This window comes from Neophocaena asiaeorientalis, unplaced genomic scaffold (assembly GCF_003031525.2).
Source record: "Neophocaena asiaeorientalis asiaeorientalis breed wild unplaced genomic scaffold, Neophocaena_asiaeorientalis_V1.1 scaffold702, whole genome shotgun sequence".
NCBI classification, from domain to species: domain Eukaryota; kingdom Metazoa; phylum Chordata; class Mammalia; order Artiodactyla; family Phocoenidae; genus Neophocaena; species Neophocaena asiaeorientalis.
The window spans coordinates 148,218-169,937 of record NW_020173962.1 but is presented as its reverse complement, the minus strand read 5'-3'; the positions used below and the strand labels follow the sequence as shown (position 1 = coordinate 169,937).

The 21,720-nt window shown below is 34.9% G+C and overlaps 1 protein-coding gene across 1 annotated transcript in view; it reads right to left on the bottom strand.

The window, feature by feature from the left end:
• HDX (highly divergent homeobox) overlaps positions 1-21,720 on the bottom strand; it is a 143,765-nt gene that overhangs the window by 8,970 nt on the left and 113,075 nt on the right. The window contains exons 5-7 of the mRNA XM_024753066.1: positions 20,693-20,900; positions 9,253-9,332; positions 6,302-6,385 (exon numbers count right to left, since the gene is read on the bottom strand). Of these exons, the coding sequence (XP_024608834.1) occupies positions 6,302-6,385; positions 9,253-9,332; positions 20,693-20,900 (372 nt within the window). The remainder of the gene's footprint in view (positions 1-6,301; positions 6,386-9,252; positions 9,333-20,692; positions 20,901-21,720) is intronic.

Genomic DNA, 21,720 nt, shown 5'->3' with positions numbered 1-21,720 from the left:
CTTTTGTGCATGTGTATGTGTACGCTTCTGTGTGAGATTTTGTCTGTATAGCTTTACTTCCACCATTTGTCCTAGGGTTCTATCTGTCCATTTTTCTCTTGTTTTTTTAAAAAAATTTTTCTTAATATTTAATTTTAATAACTTTATTTTATTTTACTTACCTTCTATGATTTCGTCTGTATAGCTTTGCTTCCAACATTTGTCCTAGGGTTCTATGCGTCCATCTATTTTTAAAAATTTTTTTCTTAATAATTTTAATGCTAATAACTTTATTTTAGTTTACTTATCTTCTTTCTTTCTTTCTTTCTTTTTCTTTCTTTCTTTCCTTCCTTCCTTCCTTCCTTCCTTCCTTCCTTCCTTCCTTCCCTCCCTCCTTTAGACAACGAATCATCCCAAATTGAGGAGGCGGACTTTGAGAACAAGATTTATGATTTTTTCCCCTTTTCCTCTTTTAGTGAGTGTGTATGTGTATGCTACTGTGTGAGATTTTCTCTGTATAGCTTTGCTTCAAACATCTGTCCTAGGGCTCTATGTGTCCATTTGTTTTTTTAAATTTTTTTCTTAATTATTAATTTTAATGTTAATAACTTTATTTTATTTTATGATTTTGTCTGTATAGCTTTGCTTCCACCATTTGTCCTAAGGTTCTCTCCGTCCGTTTTTTGTTTTTTTAAAATTATTATTCTTAACAATTATTTTTTGATTTAATAACTTTATTATATTTTACTTTATTTTATTTTATCATCTTTCTTTCTTTCTATTTTCCTTCCTTCCCTCCTTCCTTCCTTCCTTCCTTCCTCCAACTGTTCCTCCCTCCCTCCCTCCTTTCTTTCTTTTCTTCTTTATATCTTTCTTCCTTCCTTCCTTCCTTCCTCCCTTTCTTTCTTACTACTTCTACTAATTCTTTCTCTCTACTTTTCCTCCCTTTTACGCTGAACTGTGTGGATGAAAGGCTTTTGGTGCTGCAGCCAGGAGTCAGTGATGTGCCTCTGAGGTGGGAGAGCCAACTTCAGGACACTGGTAAACAAGTGACCTCCCAGCACCACATAATATCAAATGGCAAAAATCACCCAGAGACCTCCATCTCAATGCCACCACCCAGCTTCACTCAACAAGCAGCAAACTACAGTTCTGGACACCCTATGCCAAACAATTAGCAAAACAGGAACACAACCCCAGCCATTAGCAGAGAGGCTACTTAAAATCATAATAGATCCAAAGACACCCCAAAACACACCATCAGACGTGGACATGCCCACCAGAAAGACAAGATCCAGCCTCATCCACCAGAACACAGGCACTAGTCCCCTCCACCAGAAAGCCTACACAACCCACTGAACCAACCTTAGCCACTGGAGACAGACATCAAAAACACTGGGAACTATGAAACTGCAGCCTGCAAATAGGAGACCCAAAACACAGTAAGATAAGCAAAATGAGAAGACAGAAAAACACACCGCATATGAAGGAGGAAGATAAAAACCCACCAGACCTAACACATGAAGAGGAAATAGGCAGTCTACCTGAAAGAGAATTCAAAATAATGATAGTAAAGATGATCCAAAATCTTGGAAATAGAATAGACAAAATGCAAGATACTTTTAATAAGGACCTAGAAGTACTAAAATGAAACAAACAATGATGAACAACACAATAAATGAAATGAAAAATACTCTAGATGGGATCAGTAGCAGAATAACTGAGGCAGAAGAACGGATAAGTGACCTGGAAGAAAAAATAGTGGAAATAACTACTGCACAGCAGAAGAAAGAAATAAGAATGAAAAGAACTGAGGAAGTATCAGAGACCTCTGAGACAACATTAAACGCTCCAACATTCGAATTATAGGGGTTCCAGAAGAAGAAGAGAAAAAGAAAGGGACTGAGAAAATATTTGAAGAGATTATAGTTGAAAATTTCGCGAATATGGGAAAGGAAATAGTTAATCAAGTCCAGGAAGTAGAAGATATAACAATTGTAAATATTTATGCACCCAACATAGGAGCACTTCAAAACATAGGGCAAATACTAATAGCCATAAAAGGGGAAATCGACAGTAGCATATTCATAGTAGGGGACTATAACACCCCACTTTCACCAAAGGACAGATCATCCAAAATGAAAATAAATAAGGAAGCACAAGCTTTAAATGATACATTAAACAAGATGGGCTTCATTGATATTCATAGGACGTTCTATCCAAAAACAACAGAATACACATTTTTCTCAAGTGCACATGGAACATTCTCCAGGATAGATCATATCTTGGGTCACAAATCAAGCCTTGGTAAATTTAAGAAAATTGAAATTGTTTCAAGTGTGTTTTCCAATCACAACACTATGAGACTAGATATCAATTACAGGAAAAGATCTGTAAAAAATACAAACACATGGAGGCTAAACAATACACTACTTAATAACGAAGTGATCACTGAAGAAGTCAAAGAGGAAATCAAAAAATACCTGGAAACAAATGACAATGGAGACACGATGACCCATAGCCTATGGGATGCAGCAAAAGCAGTTATAAGAGGGAAATTTATACCAATACAAACCCACATTAAGAAACAGGAAACATCTCGAATAAACAATGTAACGTTGCACATAAAGCAATTAGAGAAAGAAAAAGGAAAAAAAAACCCAAATTTAGCAGAAGGAAATAAATCATAAAACTCAGATCAGAAATAAATGAAAAAGAAATGAAGGAAACAATAGCAAAGATCAATAAAACTAAAAGCTGGTTCTTTGAGGAGACAAACAAAATAGCTAAACCATTAGCCACACCCATCAAGAAAAAAAGGGAGAAGACTCAAATCAATAGAATTAGAAATGAAAAATGAGAAGTAACAACTGGCACTGCAGAAATAGAAAAGATCATGAGAGATTACCGCAAGCAAGTCTATGCCAATAAAATGGACAACCTGGAAGAAGTGGACAAATTCTTAGAAATGCACCACCTGCCAAGACTGAATCAAGAAGAAATAGAAAATATAAACAGACCAATCACAAGCACTGAAATTGAAACTGTGATTAAAAATCTTCCAACAAACAAAAGCCCAGGACCAGATGGCATCACAGGCGAATTCAATCAAACATTTAGAGAACTAACACCTATCCTTCTCCAACTCTTCCAAAATATAGCAGAGGGAGGAACACTCCCAAATTCATTTTACGAGGCCACTATTACCTTGATACCAATACCAGACAAAGATGTCACAAAAAAGAAAACTACAGGCAAATATCACTGATGAACATAGATGCAAAAATCCTCAACAAAACACTAGCAAACAGAATCCAACAGCACATTAAAAGGTTCATCCACCATAATCAAGTGAGGTTTATTCCAGGAATACAAGGATTCTTCAATATACAGAAATTAATCAATGTGATAAACCATATTAACAAATTGAAGGAGAGAAATCATATGATCATCTCAGTAGATGCAGAGAAAGCTTTTGACAAAATTCAACACGCATTTATGTTAAAAACCATGCAGAATGTAGGCATAGAGGGAACTTTCCTCAACATAATAAAGGCCATATATGACAAACCCACAGCCAACATCATCCTCAATGGTGAAAATCTGAAAGCATTTCCACTAAGATCAGGAAAAAGATAAGGTTGCCCACTCTCACCACTCTTATTCAACATAGTTTTGGAAGTTGTAGCCACAGCAATTAGAGAAGAAAAGGAAAGAAAATAATCCAAGTCAGAAAAGAAGAAGTAAAACTGTCACTGTTTGCAGATGACATGATACTATACATAGAGAATCCTAAAGATGCTACCAGAAAACTACTACAGCTGATCAATGAATTTGGCAAAGTTGCAGGATACGAAATTAATGCACAGAAACCTCTAGCATTCCTATATACTAATGATGAAAAATCTGAAAGTGAAATCAAGAAAACACTCCCATTTACCACTGCAACGAAAAGAATAAAATATCTAGGAATAAACCTACCTAAGGAGACAAAACACCTGTATGCAGAAAATTATAAGACACTGATGAAAAAAATTAAAAATGATACAAATAGATGGAGAGATATACCATGTTCTTGGATTGGAAGAATCAACATTGTGAAAATGACTCTACTACCCAAAGCAATCAACAGATTCAATGCAATCCCTATCAAACTACCACTGGCATTTTTCACAGAACTAGAAAAAAAAGTTCACAATTTGTATGGAAACACAAAAGACCCCGAATAGCCAAAGCAATCTTGAGAATGAAAAACGGAATTGGAGGAATCAGGCTCCCTGACTTCAGACTATACTACAAAGCTACAGTAATCAAGACAGTATGGTACTGGCAGAAAAACAGAAAGATAGATCAATGGAACAGGATAGAAAGCCCAGAGATAAACCCACGCACATATGGTCACCTTATCTTTGATAATGGATGCAGGAATGTACTATAGAGAAAGGACAGCCTCTTCAATAAGTGGTGCTGGGAAAACTGGACAGGTACATGTAAAAGTATGAGTTTAGAACCATCCCTAACACCATACACAAAAATAAGCTCAAAATAGATTAAAGACCTAAATGTAAGGCCAGAAACTATCAGCCTCTTAGAGGAAGTCATAGGCAGAACACTGTATGACATAAATCACAGCAAGGTCCTTTTGACCCACACCCTAGAGAAATGGAAATAAAAACAAAAATAAAAAAATGGAACCTAATGAAACTTCAGAGCTTTTGCATAGTAAAGGAAACCATAAACCATAAAAAGACCACCCTCAGAATGGGAGAAAATATTTGCAAATGGAGCAACTGACAAGGGATTAATTTCCTGAGGGAGGGAGATGCAAGAGGGAAGAGTTATGGGAACATATGTATATGTATAACTATTTCACTTTGTTATAAAGCAGAAACTCACACACCCTTGTAAAGCAATTGTACACCAATAAAGATGTTAAAAAAAAAGAAAACACTGGATCATTAAATGTCCTTTAGAAGTCAATGAAAATGATAATTCAAATTTCTGGGCTGGATACTCTGGCCTGCCCAGGTCTGCAGCTTGAAACCTTCTCACGTGGGCTCGTGCCCCAGAGTGGAAATGTGCTAGAAAGGATCCTCTGAGTTATGGGCCCAGCCTTATCGGAACTGTTTGCGTGTAGTAAGTGGAGCATACTTAACAGCTGTGCAATCCAGTCCTCTCGTCTGTAGTTTCCATAGCCTGTGCCAAGTGGTGGCTTGCAGAGCCATTTTAATTCTGAACTGGGCATTTAGAAATATTGTATGACCATGTGGGAGTGATTACAAGGATCTCCTGTACTTCAGAACCAACAACTTTATAATTTTATTAGCTGAAAATACAGTTTAAATATAGGATTATATTGTGCTCTTTGACCACTTTGCAAATAAATTTCAAAAACTAATTTCCTTCTGTGTTTACAATGTTCAATATTTTAAAGTCTGACATGTTATGAACATTTGGAAAACAGAATCTGTTGAATGACATAACTTTCAATTATAGTAAAACTGAAAAGATTTTTGAGAAAATGACAGCTGTTGTCTTTTCTGATTAAATGTTATTTATTGTTAATATCTTAAGATTACTAGTCTCTGCTTTGAAGATGTATGATATTTAAGAAAATAGCTTTTGTGCATGAAATGGATGAATCTGTTGCCAAATTTCAGAAGGCCCCAAATTACCTAGTAAGACAGGATATTGATTAACAAAGGGAAAACAATTACACCTCTATGCAGAAAACATATTGACATATTAGACTGATAGCTTATGTCAAAATTTAACAAAAACAAAATTATGTATGGCACACTGTCAAAGTAAGTCTTTCAGTTCAGTAACAAGTGACATTAAGAAAAGGTCATTTCTTTTAATATTCATTCAGTATTTGCTTTGGGAATTGTTTTTAAACTTCTAAAACAGGTATATTCTTATATTCAAAAAATGTCTTCAGAAATTGAAATTCAAGATAAAATTAGCAAGGGACACTGGAGAAAATACCCCCTTTACCATCATTTAAAAATGAACATGGGCTTTAAAAAGCCATTGTCATACATTTCACATTAACCACCACTATGCCTTATCTTGCCATACACCATCAATAATTACTCCTGCTCAGCAAACTGTGCTTAAAACCATAACCACTAAACCAGCCAGCATTAATTAAAATGTCCAGCACTCTGACTGATATCCAAGTGCCTGAGAGAGTCAATGCAGAGTCCCAGTATACCTAATTTATCAAATGGAAGTGAAATAAACTGGTACATAGGTACTGTAAAAGTCTGCCTCCTTTAATATCTTCTCTTAAATATTCAGAATCTGAAAATACTTTTACCTTATAATCCAAGAGAGAATTCACTTGTTCTACTTCAGAATTACTTATCATGTCACTTTCTTCATCATCAATAATTTCTATTTTCTGTAACACAAGTAAAGAAGTTTTCCTAAATATATATCTGATCATCACTATACTCAGTAATGTATAGAGCATATATACATTCAATATTCAGTTTTAGTGATGAGGTTATCTAGTCTAGGTTATCCAGAATAACTCTAACTGACTGGTTACTCAGCTTTACACCCAGTATGTGTCTGAGCCACCTCCCTCAGTAAGAGAAAATTATTGTAATACTATTTAAAACAGAAAAAAAACACTTTCACAATATCCCTGAAATAATAGGCATTCGAACTCTGCTTAAATAGTGCCCTCCAGGAAGGGAGCTTGCTTCCTATAAGGGTAGTCTGTTCAACGATAACCAAATTTAATTGGTTGGAAGGGCTTTCTTTTTTAAGTTTCCATATATCTCTTTGCAACTTGTAATGTAAAATATCAACATATGACATGTATTGCAAAGTCAAATACAGCTTTAAAAAGAAATTCACTTATTTACGGCATTCCATTAGTTATACAATTAAAAACAGACATTTATAATGTAATGGCAAAAAGATCAGGATGATTTGTTTCCTTCACTAGACAGTGAGAAAGAGAAGAGAGCAAGAACAAGAGACACACTAAACTGCCCTTAGCTTTAGAATTAAGGTACAGCATAATTTGTACAGTATCTCGCACACAGTAGGTACTAATTAAATATTTGTCAAAAGAATGAACAAAACAGCTTAGCACTGATGGAAAAAAAATGACCAATAAGCTCCAACCATGGAGGAAAGGCAAGTTCTCTAATCATAGAACTTTTTTTTTAAAAAAAGCAAAAGCAAAACGAAAAAAAAATTGGCTTTAATTTTTCTTTTGCATATGAAAAACACAGTTAAGAAAAAACACTTTTAAACATTTAAATCCTGCCAACCAAAAAGAAAATTTAAAACAGAGAAAAGCTAAGCTAGAGTTAGTCACTAGGCAGTCTTTTAAGAACAATCACATTAATAGCAACATGTTGTAGGCAGAATTTGAAATCAAGTTTCCTACCCAGCAATAGATATGGTGATTAAAAATCACAAATGAACTGGGAATGATCATATTTGATATATTGCCTATGAGAATATGATACTATAACAGCGTTTGTGACCTGCAGGTTTCTGAGTCAGGAGGACAGCTGCAATGAAGTTGCTTTCTACTGCTGCCTGGAGATGAATCTAATGTTTTGTTTTCTATTACAATCACTATAAACTTGGGGCTTAATCGTGTAAGCTCTCACCAGAATGCAGATTTGATATCTTTTTTGATGTTGTTTTTTTAGATTTTTCTATTTGGATTGGTTCTGGGAAAAAAGAGCTAAGTAATCCAGGGAGGAAGGCCCCAAGGACCACTGTATAGATTTGCACATATAAATAGGTCTTATATGTCTTTGTGATTTGTCATCCATTAATAATTGTGGACACTCAAAAGTTATAGGCAGAGGAGATCAACTTTTGAAAGTTTGGAGTTTTGTCTCTGAAAATCAATTGCTCTTGAAAAATTAGGTGCCTAAGTGACTGTGAGTCATCCCATGCCATGACTTCATTCATTATCTTCAAATGTCTGCCACAGGGGAGATCCAATGCTGAGAAATTCAGACTAAAAGTGAACATGTCTTTAGGGGAAAAGAGTTCCAATTTGTAAATAATTGTATATAATTTGTAATAGTATTACTCAAATCTGGAGCAAAGGAGATTATTACTTGGTGAAATTAAGAATATTAGCACAATTAATAATTGCAGAAAACAATTATTACTAGCTATCTAATGAAAACACAACTTTGCTTCAGAATAAAAGTGTGTTTTCCTATATGTCCATTGAATTTACTCTTAGAAGGGCCAAATATAAACTTAAATCAGGACTGAAATCAGTAAAATGCAATCCTAAACTACACTCTGTATGTGGAAAATACTGTTATATATTGTCGATCTCTAACAAAAAAAGAACAAAACTGTATTTTATGTGCTCAATTTTTATTAAGGAGATGTGACAGAATTATAGTGTCAGATAAATAATGTTTGTAATGGAAGCCAGGGTAAATCTTGAAGTTACAGCCATTTTGTAACAGAAAAATCCATTATAGGGACCATTTGTAAAGTTTGCAATCAAGCACAAGCACAAAACACTGATTCAAAAGCAAAAGCAAAACAAAAGCACAATGACATTTGCCTTTATGTCTGACTTTAGGTTAATACCATCTTGATTTCTGTATTATTTGTTGGAGTCAGAATATAAACAGATGCTGCTAATACAGCTGCTTAGAGAAGATCTCTATATATCAATGTTTACATTTTCACAAAACTCAGTTTAATCCACATGTAGGCTGTGTCTGCTTGCTATTCAGTTTCTTAATACTGCCTTTCTTCCATTGCTGCAATTTTTAAGATGACTAGCAGAGTCCAATTTAACTAAAAAGAAGAAAAGTTTCCAAAAACAGTGTAGATAGGTATGGTCTGAACAAAGAACACAAGAATCAGGAATCCTTGGATACAAGTCCCAGAACTAAGTAAGCCTTCCTCCATGGTCTCAGGCTAAACTTTTTTAACTCTGCCATCTGTCAAATGAGAAAAATCTGCTCTTTGCTAAATGTGTTGAAGCAAAATAACTTGTTATGTATAAAATGTCACATGTGTAGTAAGCATTAGGTTTTTATATTTGCAAAGCTCCTAAATTTAAAAAAAAGGTATAAATGACATCGCTTTAAATTTCATTTATTAGACCCTATAAGATATATCATTGCATTGGTAACAGATCCATTTTGGTTTGTGAAGTGGAGCAAGACTTTATTCTGAAAATGCTGATATTTTCACCAACTGGAAACAAATCCTTGGAATCCATCATATAATGAGGAAAGAATTTCAAAACATACATACCACATTATCTGCAGATACTGTATGGTGGCTCTCCTCCTTATGAGCCCTTGCCTCATTTAGAACAACTTCACTGGACTCCTCTACAGAAACAAAGAAGGCCATGATTTCATTTTTCATTCCTTAAAACTTTATTGAGAATGCTTTTTTCAAAATCACTTAAATAATTTCTCTATTGTAAAAAGACACAAATGGTAATTCTACTTCTAACAATGTATTCTAAGGAAATAAGTGTGGATGGATTTGAATTTAAGGATGGTCATCACTGTGCTGCTTATAATTTAAAAAATGAAGTAACCTATATGCTTAACAATGAAGGCTTGGGTAAATCGTGTAGGGCTTATCCTTACAATAAATACTAGAAAGCCACTAAAAATGAAGTAGAATAATAGTTGATAATAAAGAGAATATTCATGATCTATTGGAAAGAGAAAAACTGAAGGTGACAAAATCTACTCTATAGCTACACTGTGATCTTAATTTTATAAAAGAAAACAAGTACACATTCTCATGGAGAAAAGAAATACTGACGTTATTTACACCAAAACATTGCCATTATTATTTCTGATTGAAATTACAGGCAACTTGTATTACTCTTCATTTTGTCTAATTTACTCACTTTAATAATTCTTATTTTCTTTCATTTGCTTATTTATATTTAAATATTTTCTACAATAAACATGTATTGCTCATTTTAATAAGAAAAAAGTGATACAAATAATGTTCAAATACATGATATAAAGCTATAAATATAGTACATTTTCAATTTTGTAAAAAGGGATGTGTATATACATGTACACACACACAAACAATCCTGTATATATGCAGAGAAAACACTGGCATAAATATTCTCTCACCCCCATTTCAAGAGAGGATATCACTGAGGGGTAGGAATATTTCTAACTTTTTCATTGTATGTTCCAATATTTTATATAATGAACATGTATTCTTTTTATGATCAAAATTTAGTATTCTGATACTGTAAGAGGAGTGGCCAAGATGGCAGAGTAGGAAGACCCTGAGCTCACCTCCTCCCATGGGCACACCAAAACTGCAACTATTTCAGAGCAACTACCCATGATAGCAGCATGAAGACTAGCAGGAAAGAATCTTTACTGCTAGACATATAATGAAGGAGCCACAAGAAGAGGGGTAGAAGGGGCAAAGACACAGTATAGTGAAAAACCATACACCTGGGGAAGGTGACCCACAAACAGGAGGATAATTATAATTGCAGAGGTTCTCCCCAAGGAGCAAGGGATTGAAGCCCCACATCAGGCTCCTCAGCCCAGGGGTCCTGCACTGGGAAGATGAGCTACCCGGAAAGTTTGGCTTTGAAGGGCAGCAGGGCTTACTTTCAGGAGAGCCAGAGGGCTGTGGGAAAAAGACTCCACTCTTAAAGGGCACACACAAAATCTCACACCCTCCAAGATCCAGGGCAGAAGCAATAATTTGAAAGGAGCCTGGCTCAGATGTACTTGCTGATCTTGGAGAGCCTCCTGGAGAAGCAGGGGGGTGATTAAAACTCATCTTGGAGACACAGATGCTGGCAGTAGCCATTTGGGGGAGTTCATTCCACCATAAGGACATTGTTGCTGGTAAACACTACTTTGGAATCCCCCCTCTAGCTTATTAGTGCCAGGACCCACCCTGCCCACCAACTGGTGGGCACCAGTTCTGGGATGCCCCAGACCAAACAGCTAGCCAGGAAGGGACACAGCCTCACCCATGAGCAGGCTGACTGCCTTAGGATCTCCTAAGCTCCCGGCTGCTCCAGGACCTGACTACATCCACCAGAGTGCCCAGGACCTGGCCCAGGTCACCAGTGCACCTGTGCTAACCCCAGGACTCCCAGGGCCCTATAGCCAGAGACTGTGGGACACAACTCTGCCCATCAGTGAGTGGCACTGTCACCACTTTTATTCAACATAGTATTGGAAGTCCTAGACATAGCAATCAGATAAGAAAAATAAATAAAAGACATCTAAATTGGAAAGGAACAAGGAAGACTCTTACTGTTTACAGAAGATATGACACTATACATAGAAAATACTAAATATACCCCTAAAAAGTACTAGAACTCATCAATGAATTTGGTAAATTTTCAGGATAACAAATTAATATGCAGAAATCTGTTGTGTTTCTATACACTAACAGTGAACTACCAGAAAGAGAATTTATGAAAACAATCCCATTCACAATCGCATCAAAAAGAATAAATTACCAAGGAATACATCTAACTAAGGAGGTAAAAGATCTGTACTCTGAAAATTATAAGATACTGAGGAAATAAATTGAAGATGACAAAACAGATGGAAAGAAATTCTGCGTTCATGGGTTGGAAGAATTAATATTGTTAAAAGAACCATACTACACAAAGCAATCTACAGATTCAATGCATTCCCTACCAAAATACCAATGGCATTTTTCAAAGAACTAGAGAAAATAATTCTAAAATTTGTATGGAAGCAAAAAAGACCCCAAATAGCTGAAATGATCTTAAGAAAGAAGAACAAAACAAGAGGTAGCACACTCCCTGATTTCATACTATACCATAAAGCTACAGTAATGAACAGTAAGATTCTAGTACAAAAACAGATACATAGATCAACAGAATCAGAGAGCCCAGAAATGAACCCACACTTATAAGGGCAATTAATCTATGACCAGGGAGGCAAGAATATACAATAGGGAAAGTACAGCTTCTTCAATAAATAGTGTTTAAAAAACTAGTCAGCTACATAGAAAAGAATCAAAATAGACTACTTTCTCACACCATATACAAAAACTCAAAACAGATTAAAGGTTTAACTGTAAGACCTGATATTATAAAACTTCTAGAAGAAAACATAGGTAATAAGTTCTTTGACCTCAGTCTTAGCAGTATTTTTTTGGATATATATCCTCAGTCAAGGAAAACAAAAGCAAAAATAAACAAGTAAAACTACATCAAACTAAAAAGCTTTTGCAGAGTAAAGGAAACTGTCAACAACACAAAAAGGCTGCTTACTGAATGGGAGAAAATATTTTCAAAGGATGTATCTGATAAGGGGTTAAGATCCAAAATATACAAAGATCTCATACAACTCAATATCAAAAATACAAACAACCCAAGTTAAAAATAAGTAGAGAACCTGAATAGACATTTTTTTTTTCGAAGAAGACATAGAGATGACCAACAGGAAAAGATGCTCAACATCACTAATCATCAGGGAAATGCAAATCAAAACCATTTTGAGATATCACTTCACATCTGTCAGAATGCCTATTATCAAAAAGGCAAGACATAACAACTGTTGGCGAGGATGGGGAGAAAAGGGAACCCTCGTGTACTGTTAGTGGGAATGTACATTAGTGCTGGCAGATACTATGGAAAACAGCATGGAGACTTCTCAAAAATTAAAAATAAAACTACCATATGATCTAGCAATTCCACTTCTGGGTATTCACCAAAGAAAATGAGAACACTAATTCAAAAAGATATATGCACCCCTATGTTCATTGTAGCATTGCTTACAATAGCCAAGAAATGGAAGCAATTTAAGTGCCCATTGATAGATGAATGGATAAGGAAAAATCTGGTATACACACACACACACACACATACACACAGTGGAATATTACTCAGCTATAAAAAGAATGAAACCTTGCCATTTGCAAAAACATGGATGGGCCTAGAGGGTATTATGCTAAATGAAATAAGTCAAACAGTGAATGACAAATACTGTGTGATTTCACTTATATGTGGAATCTAAAAAACAAAACAGATGAACAAACTAATCAAAAAGAAATAGAGTCATAGATACAGGAAGCAAACAGGTGGTTGTCAGATGGGGTGGGGTGTGGGCAGGACAGAAATAGTTGAGGAAGATTAATTGGTAGAAACTTTCAATTACAAGATAAATTAGTTACAGGTATGAAATGTACAGTGTGGGGAATTACAGTCAATAATTATGTAATATCTTTTTAGTGACAGATGACAACTATACTTGTCATGGTGAACGTTTTGAAATGTATAGAAATATTGAATCACTATTTTTTATATCAGGAATTAACAAAGCATCATAGGTCAATTATACTTCAGAAACAAACTCATACAAAAAGAGATCAGATTTGTGGCTACCAGAGGCAGGGGGTGGGTGGATGGGAGATTGGATGAAGGTGGTCAAAAGGTACAAACTTCCAGTTATAAGATAAATAAATACTAGGAATGTAATGCACAACATGACAAAGATAATTAACACTGCTGTGTGTTATAAATGAAAATTGCTAAGAGAGTAAATCCTAAGAGCTCTCATCACAAGGAAAAAAAATTTTCTATTTCTTTAATGTTGTTTCTATATGAGGTGGGGGATTTTTACTAAAACTTTTGTGGTAATCATTTGATGATATATGTAATTCGAATTATTATGTTGTACACCTTAAACTTATACTGTGCTGTAGCTCAATTATATCTCAACAAAACTGGAAAAAGAAGTTCGCATACTGTAAGTATGAATGAGTAGTCAATCACTGGCTGTCATACTAATAAAACAGCAATGAAATTTTTTTAAAAACCCCGATAGTTTAAAAATGAGAAAAGAAAAAATTAAAGAAAAATTAACTCAGAAAAATCAGTGTACTAAAAAGTTCTCTGTGCTGAGCTAGGAGAAGTGGCTAATTCACAGTATAGTGTGTCTACAAGATAATCCTCTGTCTTAAGATTTCCCCTACCTCTAACCCTTAGAAAAATAGGGCTAATGTTTCTCTCTTTTCTTTCTGCACAGCCATGTCATAGATTGTTTGGATAAATACTAGTGGAAGTTCTCAGCCCCTTGGTAGTGAACAATTTATTTCACCATAGAAAGAAGAACAGAAATAGTTATCAGTTCTCCTAAGATTTTTTGAGTCCATTCCTTCCCATGGAAAGACATATAAGGGTGCAGTGTATGAACATGGGAAATGACTAGGAGGAAAACATTGCTCATCCAGGAACTCACATATGAGTGCATTGAGAATTAAAGATATTCAGGGAAGTTTTACCAGAGTTTTAATGCAAAGTCCACTAAAAATTCAACTGATATTTTTTTTCTATAAAACAATGGTTCCTAACCCTCCTACACTGTGGGTGGGAATGTAAATTGGTGCAGCCACTATGGAGAACAGTATGGAGGTTCCTTAAAAAACTAAAAATAGAGCTACCATATGACCCTGCAATCACACTCCTGGGCATATATCAGGAGAAAAACATGGTCCAAAAGGATACATGCACCCCAATGTTCATTGCAGCACTGTTTACAATAGCCAAGACATGGAAGCAACCTTAATGTCCATTGACAAAGGAATGGATAAAGAAGATGTGGTACACATATACAATGGAATATTACTCAGCCATAAAAAGAGAATGAAATAATGCCATTTGCAGCAAAATAGATGCACCTAGAGATTTTCATACTGAGTGAAGTAAGTCAGACAGAGAAAGAGAAATATCATATGATATCATTTATATGTGGAAACTAAAAAGAAACGATAAAAATGAATGCATTTACAAAACAGAAACAGACTCACAGACTTAGAGAATGAAATTATGGTTACCAGTGGGAGAAGAGTGGAGGGAAGGGATAGTTAGGGAGTTTGGCATTGACATGTACACACTGCTATATTTAAAAAGGATAACCGACAAGGACCTACTATTTAGCACAGGGATCTCTGCTCAATGTTATGTGGCAGCCTGGATGGGAGGGGAGACTGGGGGAGAATGGATACATGTATATGTATGGCTGAGTCGCTTTGCTGTGCAACTGAAACTATCACAACATTGTTAATTGGCTATACTCCAATATAAAATAAAAAGTTAAAAAAAGTGGTTCCTAGATAGAGGAAATTTTATTAATTATTAGGACATTTCAAATCACCGCATTTCAAGTCCTGTGTAATCAGCAACTAAATGAAATGAAGGAAGGGAAAATTGTCATCAGATTTAGATGCAGAGCTGGTATTAGTACTGGTGCCCTATAAATAGGAGTTATATTGCTCATCAACAGATCTTTACTGGTATCATTCCTTAGAGGTTTGCCTTACATTTCTGTTCTCACTTGCTCATACCTTGGTAAACAGTTCTGCTTTACCAGCAACAGATTCATCCATCATTTGATGATTCTTTTATAAGATGCATATAAAAACTGTTTTGAGGATTTCTAAAATAAAAAGGTATGAAATTATACAGCTGAATAAGGCATGTTTTCTTTTGCTTATAGGTAGCTTACACATCTGTAAAAGTTTGAAAGCTAAATACTGTCAATATGTCTGGTTATTACTCAACAAAAGCAGCTCTCTTAATTGGAAAATAAATAAGTAGAATACTAATCAGTGAAAGCTCTAGAGGGCACTTTATGTGGTGGCCACATGCTCACACTAAGTAGCTGTACGCAGAATTATCTTTCATGTGCATATCCACATACATAATAGGTACAGCTGAAAAGAGGCTTTGTTATAAAATTTAACGAATTTAACATTATAGATGTTGTTTCTATACTTTAGACAGTTCACTTCTCAGGATAGTATAAATCTTTAAAGTTGCTCAACCATAAATATATTTTGGTAGACACAAAACTTGAAATTAAGGAGCTGAGTCATCTATTACATTTGCTAAAGTTTGCAGTTCTGTGTGGGGGATGAATCCAGGTAACCTTTTCGTTTTCAATGCCAACCACATATCCTTTCACTTCACCTCCACACATGGAAAGGCAAAGGAAATGGGAGAAGCGAAGGTGGAAAGTAGGAGGAAATTAGAGGTAAGTCAGAAGCTCTGTATCAGGGAAGTACCTACTCTCCCAGAAGCAAAAGAATGGACTTGAAACCGCTAAAAGATCAACAGCACTTTTTCGTGACTTTGGCTAACCCTGCCTTTTACTGTGTTTTAAAAAATATTCCTTGTTTTTGCTCGTAGAGTTTTTTCCTAGAATATTTTAAAGTGATTTTAATTGTTTTTTGACATGTAAAATGTGAGCCCTGGTTTAAAGACATTTTTTTTCTTCTTAGACATTTAAAGGACTCTAACCCTATTGAATCAACAGCTGTATTATAAAGGACCCTGAGTTTCAAGTTGTTAGTTTTCTGAAATAGTATGGGAAGCTACTCTGATTATCTTGCCTCCATATCTCTAAGATGTAATTAATGGAAACTCAAAGTAAACATACATTCGACTACAGTTTCATAACTGGAAGAGAATATGGTCAGCATATTTTAAAGGTATTATGTTAATCTAGGCCGGATGATACAATTCACTTAATTGTCACAAAAGAATCACACAGTTAAATCAGATTAGTATTCTCCATCAGTAAAATGAGGATGATAACAGGACAGCGCTAGTAGGAAACCATACGGAAAAAGACTCTTTTCAGTATTTGAAAATTCTTTTATTTTGCAATTTCTGATGAGAATGAAAAGGTTACCATGCAGCTGTGAAAAATAAGCCACCGAGAGGAATCCTAGGCAATCTCACTTCCCATCAAGTGTTTTTTGATTCATGCATTAAATTATCTCTCATTTTTCTCATTAGATCTTGATTACTATGTAAGCTGTCTAGAGAGCAAGCTATTAAATGACAAAGGATGCTAGTGTAGGAGCAGTGGTCCATTAGCAACCTTAAAATTAACTCACTTTTTTCCCATTAACTATTTTATTTTTTAAAATTCCCTTTTAGGTGGGGAAGATGGAGTTGGGGAATGAAACTCCCCTTAAGGGCTTATATAATTTCCTTTTATCAGAATATTTCCTCACAGCTCTCTGACCCACTCATAGAAATACACAAATCCCTACCTCCCCACTATCCCTCAAATAGCTGCCAGACATCATTCTCTAAGATTCTATTTAGAATCACTGAAAATATTTGTACACAAAAGCTGCACATAATTAATGTATACAATTTGGTGAATTTGAACTTGTATATACTTTTGTTACCACCACCACAGTCCAGGTAATAAATGTATCCATCACCTCCAAAAGTTTCCTTGTGTCCCTTTTTTTGTGTTACAAATGCTTAACATGATTTACCCTCTTAAGTTTTTAAGAATACAATCACTTATTACTAACTACAGGCACTGAGTTGTTCAGCAGTTCTCTGGAACTTACTCCTCTTCTGTAACTGTAACTTTATATCCATTGAAAAACAGCTCCCCATATCCCTCTCCCTCCACTCCCTCATACCACTGTTCTATCGTCCACTTATGTACCTTTAGCCACTTTAGATGCCTTATACACAACCTCTATGAGACCATTGAGATAATGATGCCTCTTCCTTCTGAAATCTTTTTCTTTCCTTGGTTTTGGTAATAACATACTATCCTGATTCTCCTATATCTGAATGTTCTTTCAATGGCTCCTTTTTCTCCTCCAGAAATCTGGATATTTCTTAACACACTGTCCTTGTCTATCTTCCTTTCTTGTTTTCCATTTCTCACCTAACTAAGTCATCTATTTCTATGGCTAGAAATTTTTTTTGGCCTCGATATGGGTGACTCCAATATTTCCTCTCATATCTTACCCCTTCTTCTGAGCTCCAGACCCATATTATCCAAGGGTATGCTGGTCACCTCCACATGGATGTCCTGCCCTCATTTAAAACTCAGCCCATGCAAAACTGCATTCATCTTCCCACATTATCCTATCCATTTAGTGCAGTAACAAAAATCTTAAATGAATTTGGGGAGGGGTATTGGGTAAAGGTATGAACTAAGTTCATCTAGAAGAATCAGTGTACTACAAGAGCTAAGAGTGAGAGCCTTCCCAGATCTTCAGGTATCTTATAAAACCACAGTTATAAACAATCAGATCAATCTAACATAATAGGAAATCCAGAATTTAATCCATGTGCGTATGTATACATACATGAATTTGTGTCTATCTTTCTCTCTATTTCTCTATCATCTATCTATCTATATATCTATCTATCTTTGATTAAAAAAAGCTACACAAACTCACTGGAAAAATGCTGACTTATTCAACAAATAGTGTAGGGGCATTTGGTTAATCATTTGGAAAAACAAAATTAGGTATTGTCTTCACGTATCTTAAAGCAAAACAATTTCTAGGTGGGATAAATATCATGTTGTAAAAGTGAAGCCATAAGGATACATGAAGCAAATATGGGGTATGTTTACATAATTGTAGTACAGGAAGGATTTTGTAATCCTGTCACCAAAGTCACAAACCATAAAGGAAAGAATTGGTATATTTAACAATATAAAAATTACAAACAAAAGTTCTGACATTTGAAAACCCAATTAGAAAATTTAGAAGGCAAAAATAAACTGGAAAATATAGTGTGAATAATACCCTGATCGATAAAGTAAAAACAAACAAAATGGGTCAATGCAAAATTCTCTCTCTCTATTACAGATGCAACACCCCCACTATATATTATATGATTCATTTATATGAAATGCCCAGAAAAGACAAATTTATATGGTCAGAAATCAGATCTGTGGTTGCCTAGGTTTGGAGGTGGGAGTGGGTACTGGCTGAAAATGGGCTCAAGGAAATTTTTTGAAGTGGTGAAAATATTCTATAATTGGATTTTAGTGATTTGAAGAGATTATTCTAAAATTTGATTTTAGTGATGGTGATGGTTGTACAACTCTATAAACTTTACTAAAAATCATTGAACTCTACTTTTGCAATGGATGAATTTTATTCTATGTAAATTAAACCTCAATAAAAGTGTTCATAAAAAAGGTGTCAGGAGAGGACTCTTTCTATGCTTGAAGTCAAATGAAAAATACTTCTCATGGACAAATGGTATGATTACATGTTATTATTTGAATTCTCATTTAGAGAAGCACTGAAAAGTATTATAAAGATGATCCAACCTAATTCCCTTATTTTGCAGATGAGAAAACTAAAGCCTGATGAATTAAATACTTTGCCTGAAGTCACATAATCAGCTAGTGGAAGATCTAGGACTAGTACCCAGATTGTCCAACTACTAGTCTGGTATTTGTCACATTATACCATACTCTCTTTGATTACAGTGCATTTAAATTGCTCTGACCCAAACTGACTAGAATTCCAATAAAATTAAAACGATCATATACTATAGTTTATGGATTGTTGTAATAATCAATATTTCGAATCATGGAGATCATTATTGTGGTAGATGAGTGTCACTTTTTGTGATAACAATGTGGGAGACTGCTTAGGTGGAAGCATTAAAAATCAAAAAGGTAAAATACAACTGTTGGTGAGGATATGGAAAAAATGGGGTAGAGCCATTATGAAAAACAGTATGAAAGTTTCTCAAAAAATTAAGAAAGAAACTACCATATGATTCAGCGATTCCTCTTCTGTATATATCCAAAGGAAATGAAATCAGTACCCCAAAGAGGTATCTGTGCTTCCATGTTCATTGCAGCATTCGTCACGGGATGGAAACAACCTAAGTGTCCATTAACAGATGAATGGATAACGAAACCGTAGTATACATATACAATGGAATATTAGTCTTTAAAAAAAATCCTGCCATTTGCGACTGCTTGGATGAACCTAGAGGACATTATGCTAACTGAAGTAAGCCAAACACAGAAAGAAAAGCATTGCATGATCTCACATGTGGAATCAAAAAATGTCAAATGCATAGAAGCAGAGAGTAGAATGGTAGGTACCAGGGTGAGGAGGTGGGAAAAATGGGGAAATATTGACCAAAGGGTACAAAGTTGCAATTACATAGGATGAATAAGTCTAGATAACTAATGTAGAGCATGATGACTAAAGTTAACAATACAGTTGACCCTTGAACAACGTGGGGGTTACGGGCACCAACCCCCCTGCACAGTTAAAAATCCAAGTATAAATTTTGACTCCTCCAAAACTTAACTATTAATAGTCTACTGTTGACCAGAAGCCTTACCAATAACATAAACAGTTGATTAGCACATATTTTGTATGTTATATGTATATTACATATATTTTATGCATTCATGACATACCTTTTTCTTAACTTTTTCGATATTTCTAGGCTACATGGTTTGTCTGCAAGTTTTTCCAAATTGTTGCAAATCTCCAAAAGTTTTTCCAATGTATTTATTGAAAGTAGACCAGTGCAGTTCAAAGCCATGTTGTTTAAGGGTCTACTGTACTATATTGAATGCTGGAAATTTGCTTTGGGAGTAGATTTCAGGTGCTCTCACCACACACACACACAAAGGTAACTATGTGAGGAGATGGATATGTTAATTAGCTTGACTGTAGTAATCATTTCACTATGTACATGTATATCTAAATATGTTGCACACTTTAAATATATACAACTATCATTTTAAAATAGAATAAAAATATGTCTATTCTTTTCAAATATTTAACCAAATGTTTTGAGGACTTTAGATTTGAAGTGCAGTAAGCTGAAAATCAAGTAAAAAAACATCAAATTCACAAAAGATATCATTAGGAGATGGAGCATATAAAATACCTTGCGAGCTTCCTTCAGACAAACAGATGGATACTTCATCATTTCGGTCATTATCCTCTCCTACTTCAGGACCAGCTTCCTCTCCTGGTGTGAGTGCAGATAAAGAACCAGATTCGGGCTGCTCAGAAAAATCAGCAGGGCCTCCTCTTGGAGGTGGAACTTCAATCCCCATTAAACGATATTTTCTTCTTCGATTCCCAATCCAAGTCTTTATAAGAGAAATAGAAGAGAAAGTTTTGTAAAAATAGAAACCTTAGCAGTTCTAGCCATTAAAATAATGAATGGATACAGCATAAAATATGATTAAAAAGAATAAGTAGATACCTAGATTAATGCAGTTTTATTATTACTCAATAAGCTAAAATAAAAGTAGCTGCTTTTATTTTAAAATACCTTATTAGAAGAAATATTTATCTAAATACTCAGATTTTCAAGCAACATGCAGCCTGTCACAGAACACTTTTTTGTTTTTGTTTTTATTTCTGGTGAAAATTATCCACCAAATATTTCAAAAGAAACATGAATTGGTTCTTTTCTGAAAGGGACCAGACATGCAGCTCTAACTATAGTTCATATCCCATTTCCAATCTTGCTCTTTGTACGTGAAAATGTGCCTTCTAGTAACTTTGTTTGGCTCCATAATGACTACCTGCGTATTTTAAGTATTCTAAAATTGCATTTTATTAGATTTAGAATCAATTTTTAAAACTTTTTACAGTAAAATAAATTTCGAGTTACAAGAAGTTGCAAAAATTGGTCTTCATTCAGTTTCCTCCAGTTTACATTTTACATAATTATAGCACCATAACAGAAAAAGGAAATTGATATTGTACAATATATGTGTACAATTCTATGTTCCTTTATCACACCATTCTTCTCCTCCCTCCCACCATCCTCAACTCCTGGCATCCACCAATCTGTTTTCCACCTCTATAATGGTGTCTTTTTGAGAAAGTTATATAAATGGAGTCATACATGTGACTTCAAACATTTCAAAAAATTGGCTTTTCTCATTCAGCTTAATTTCC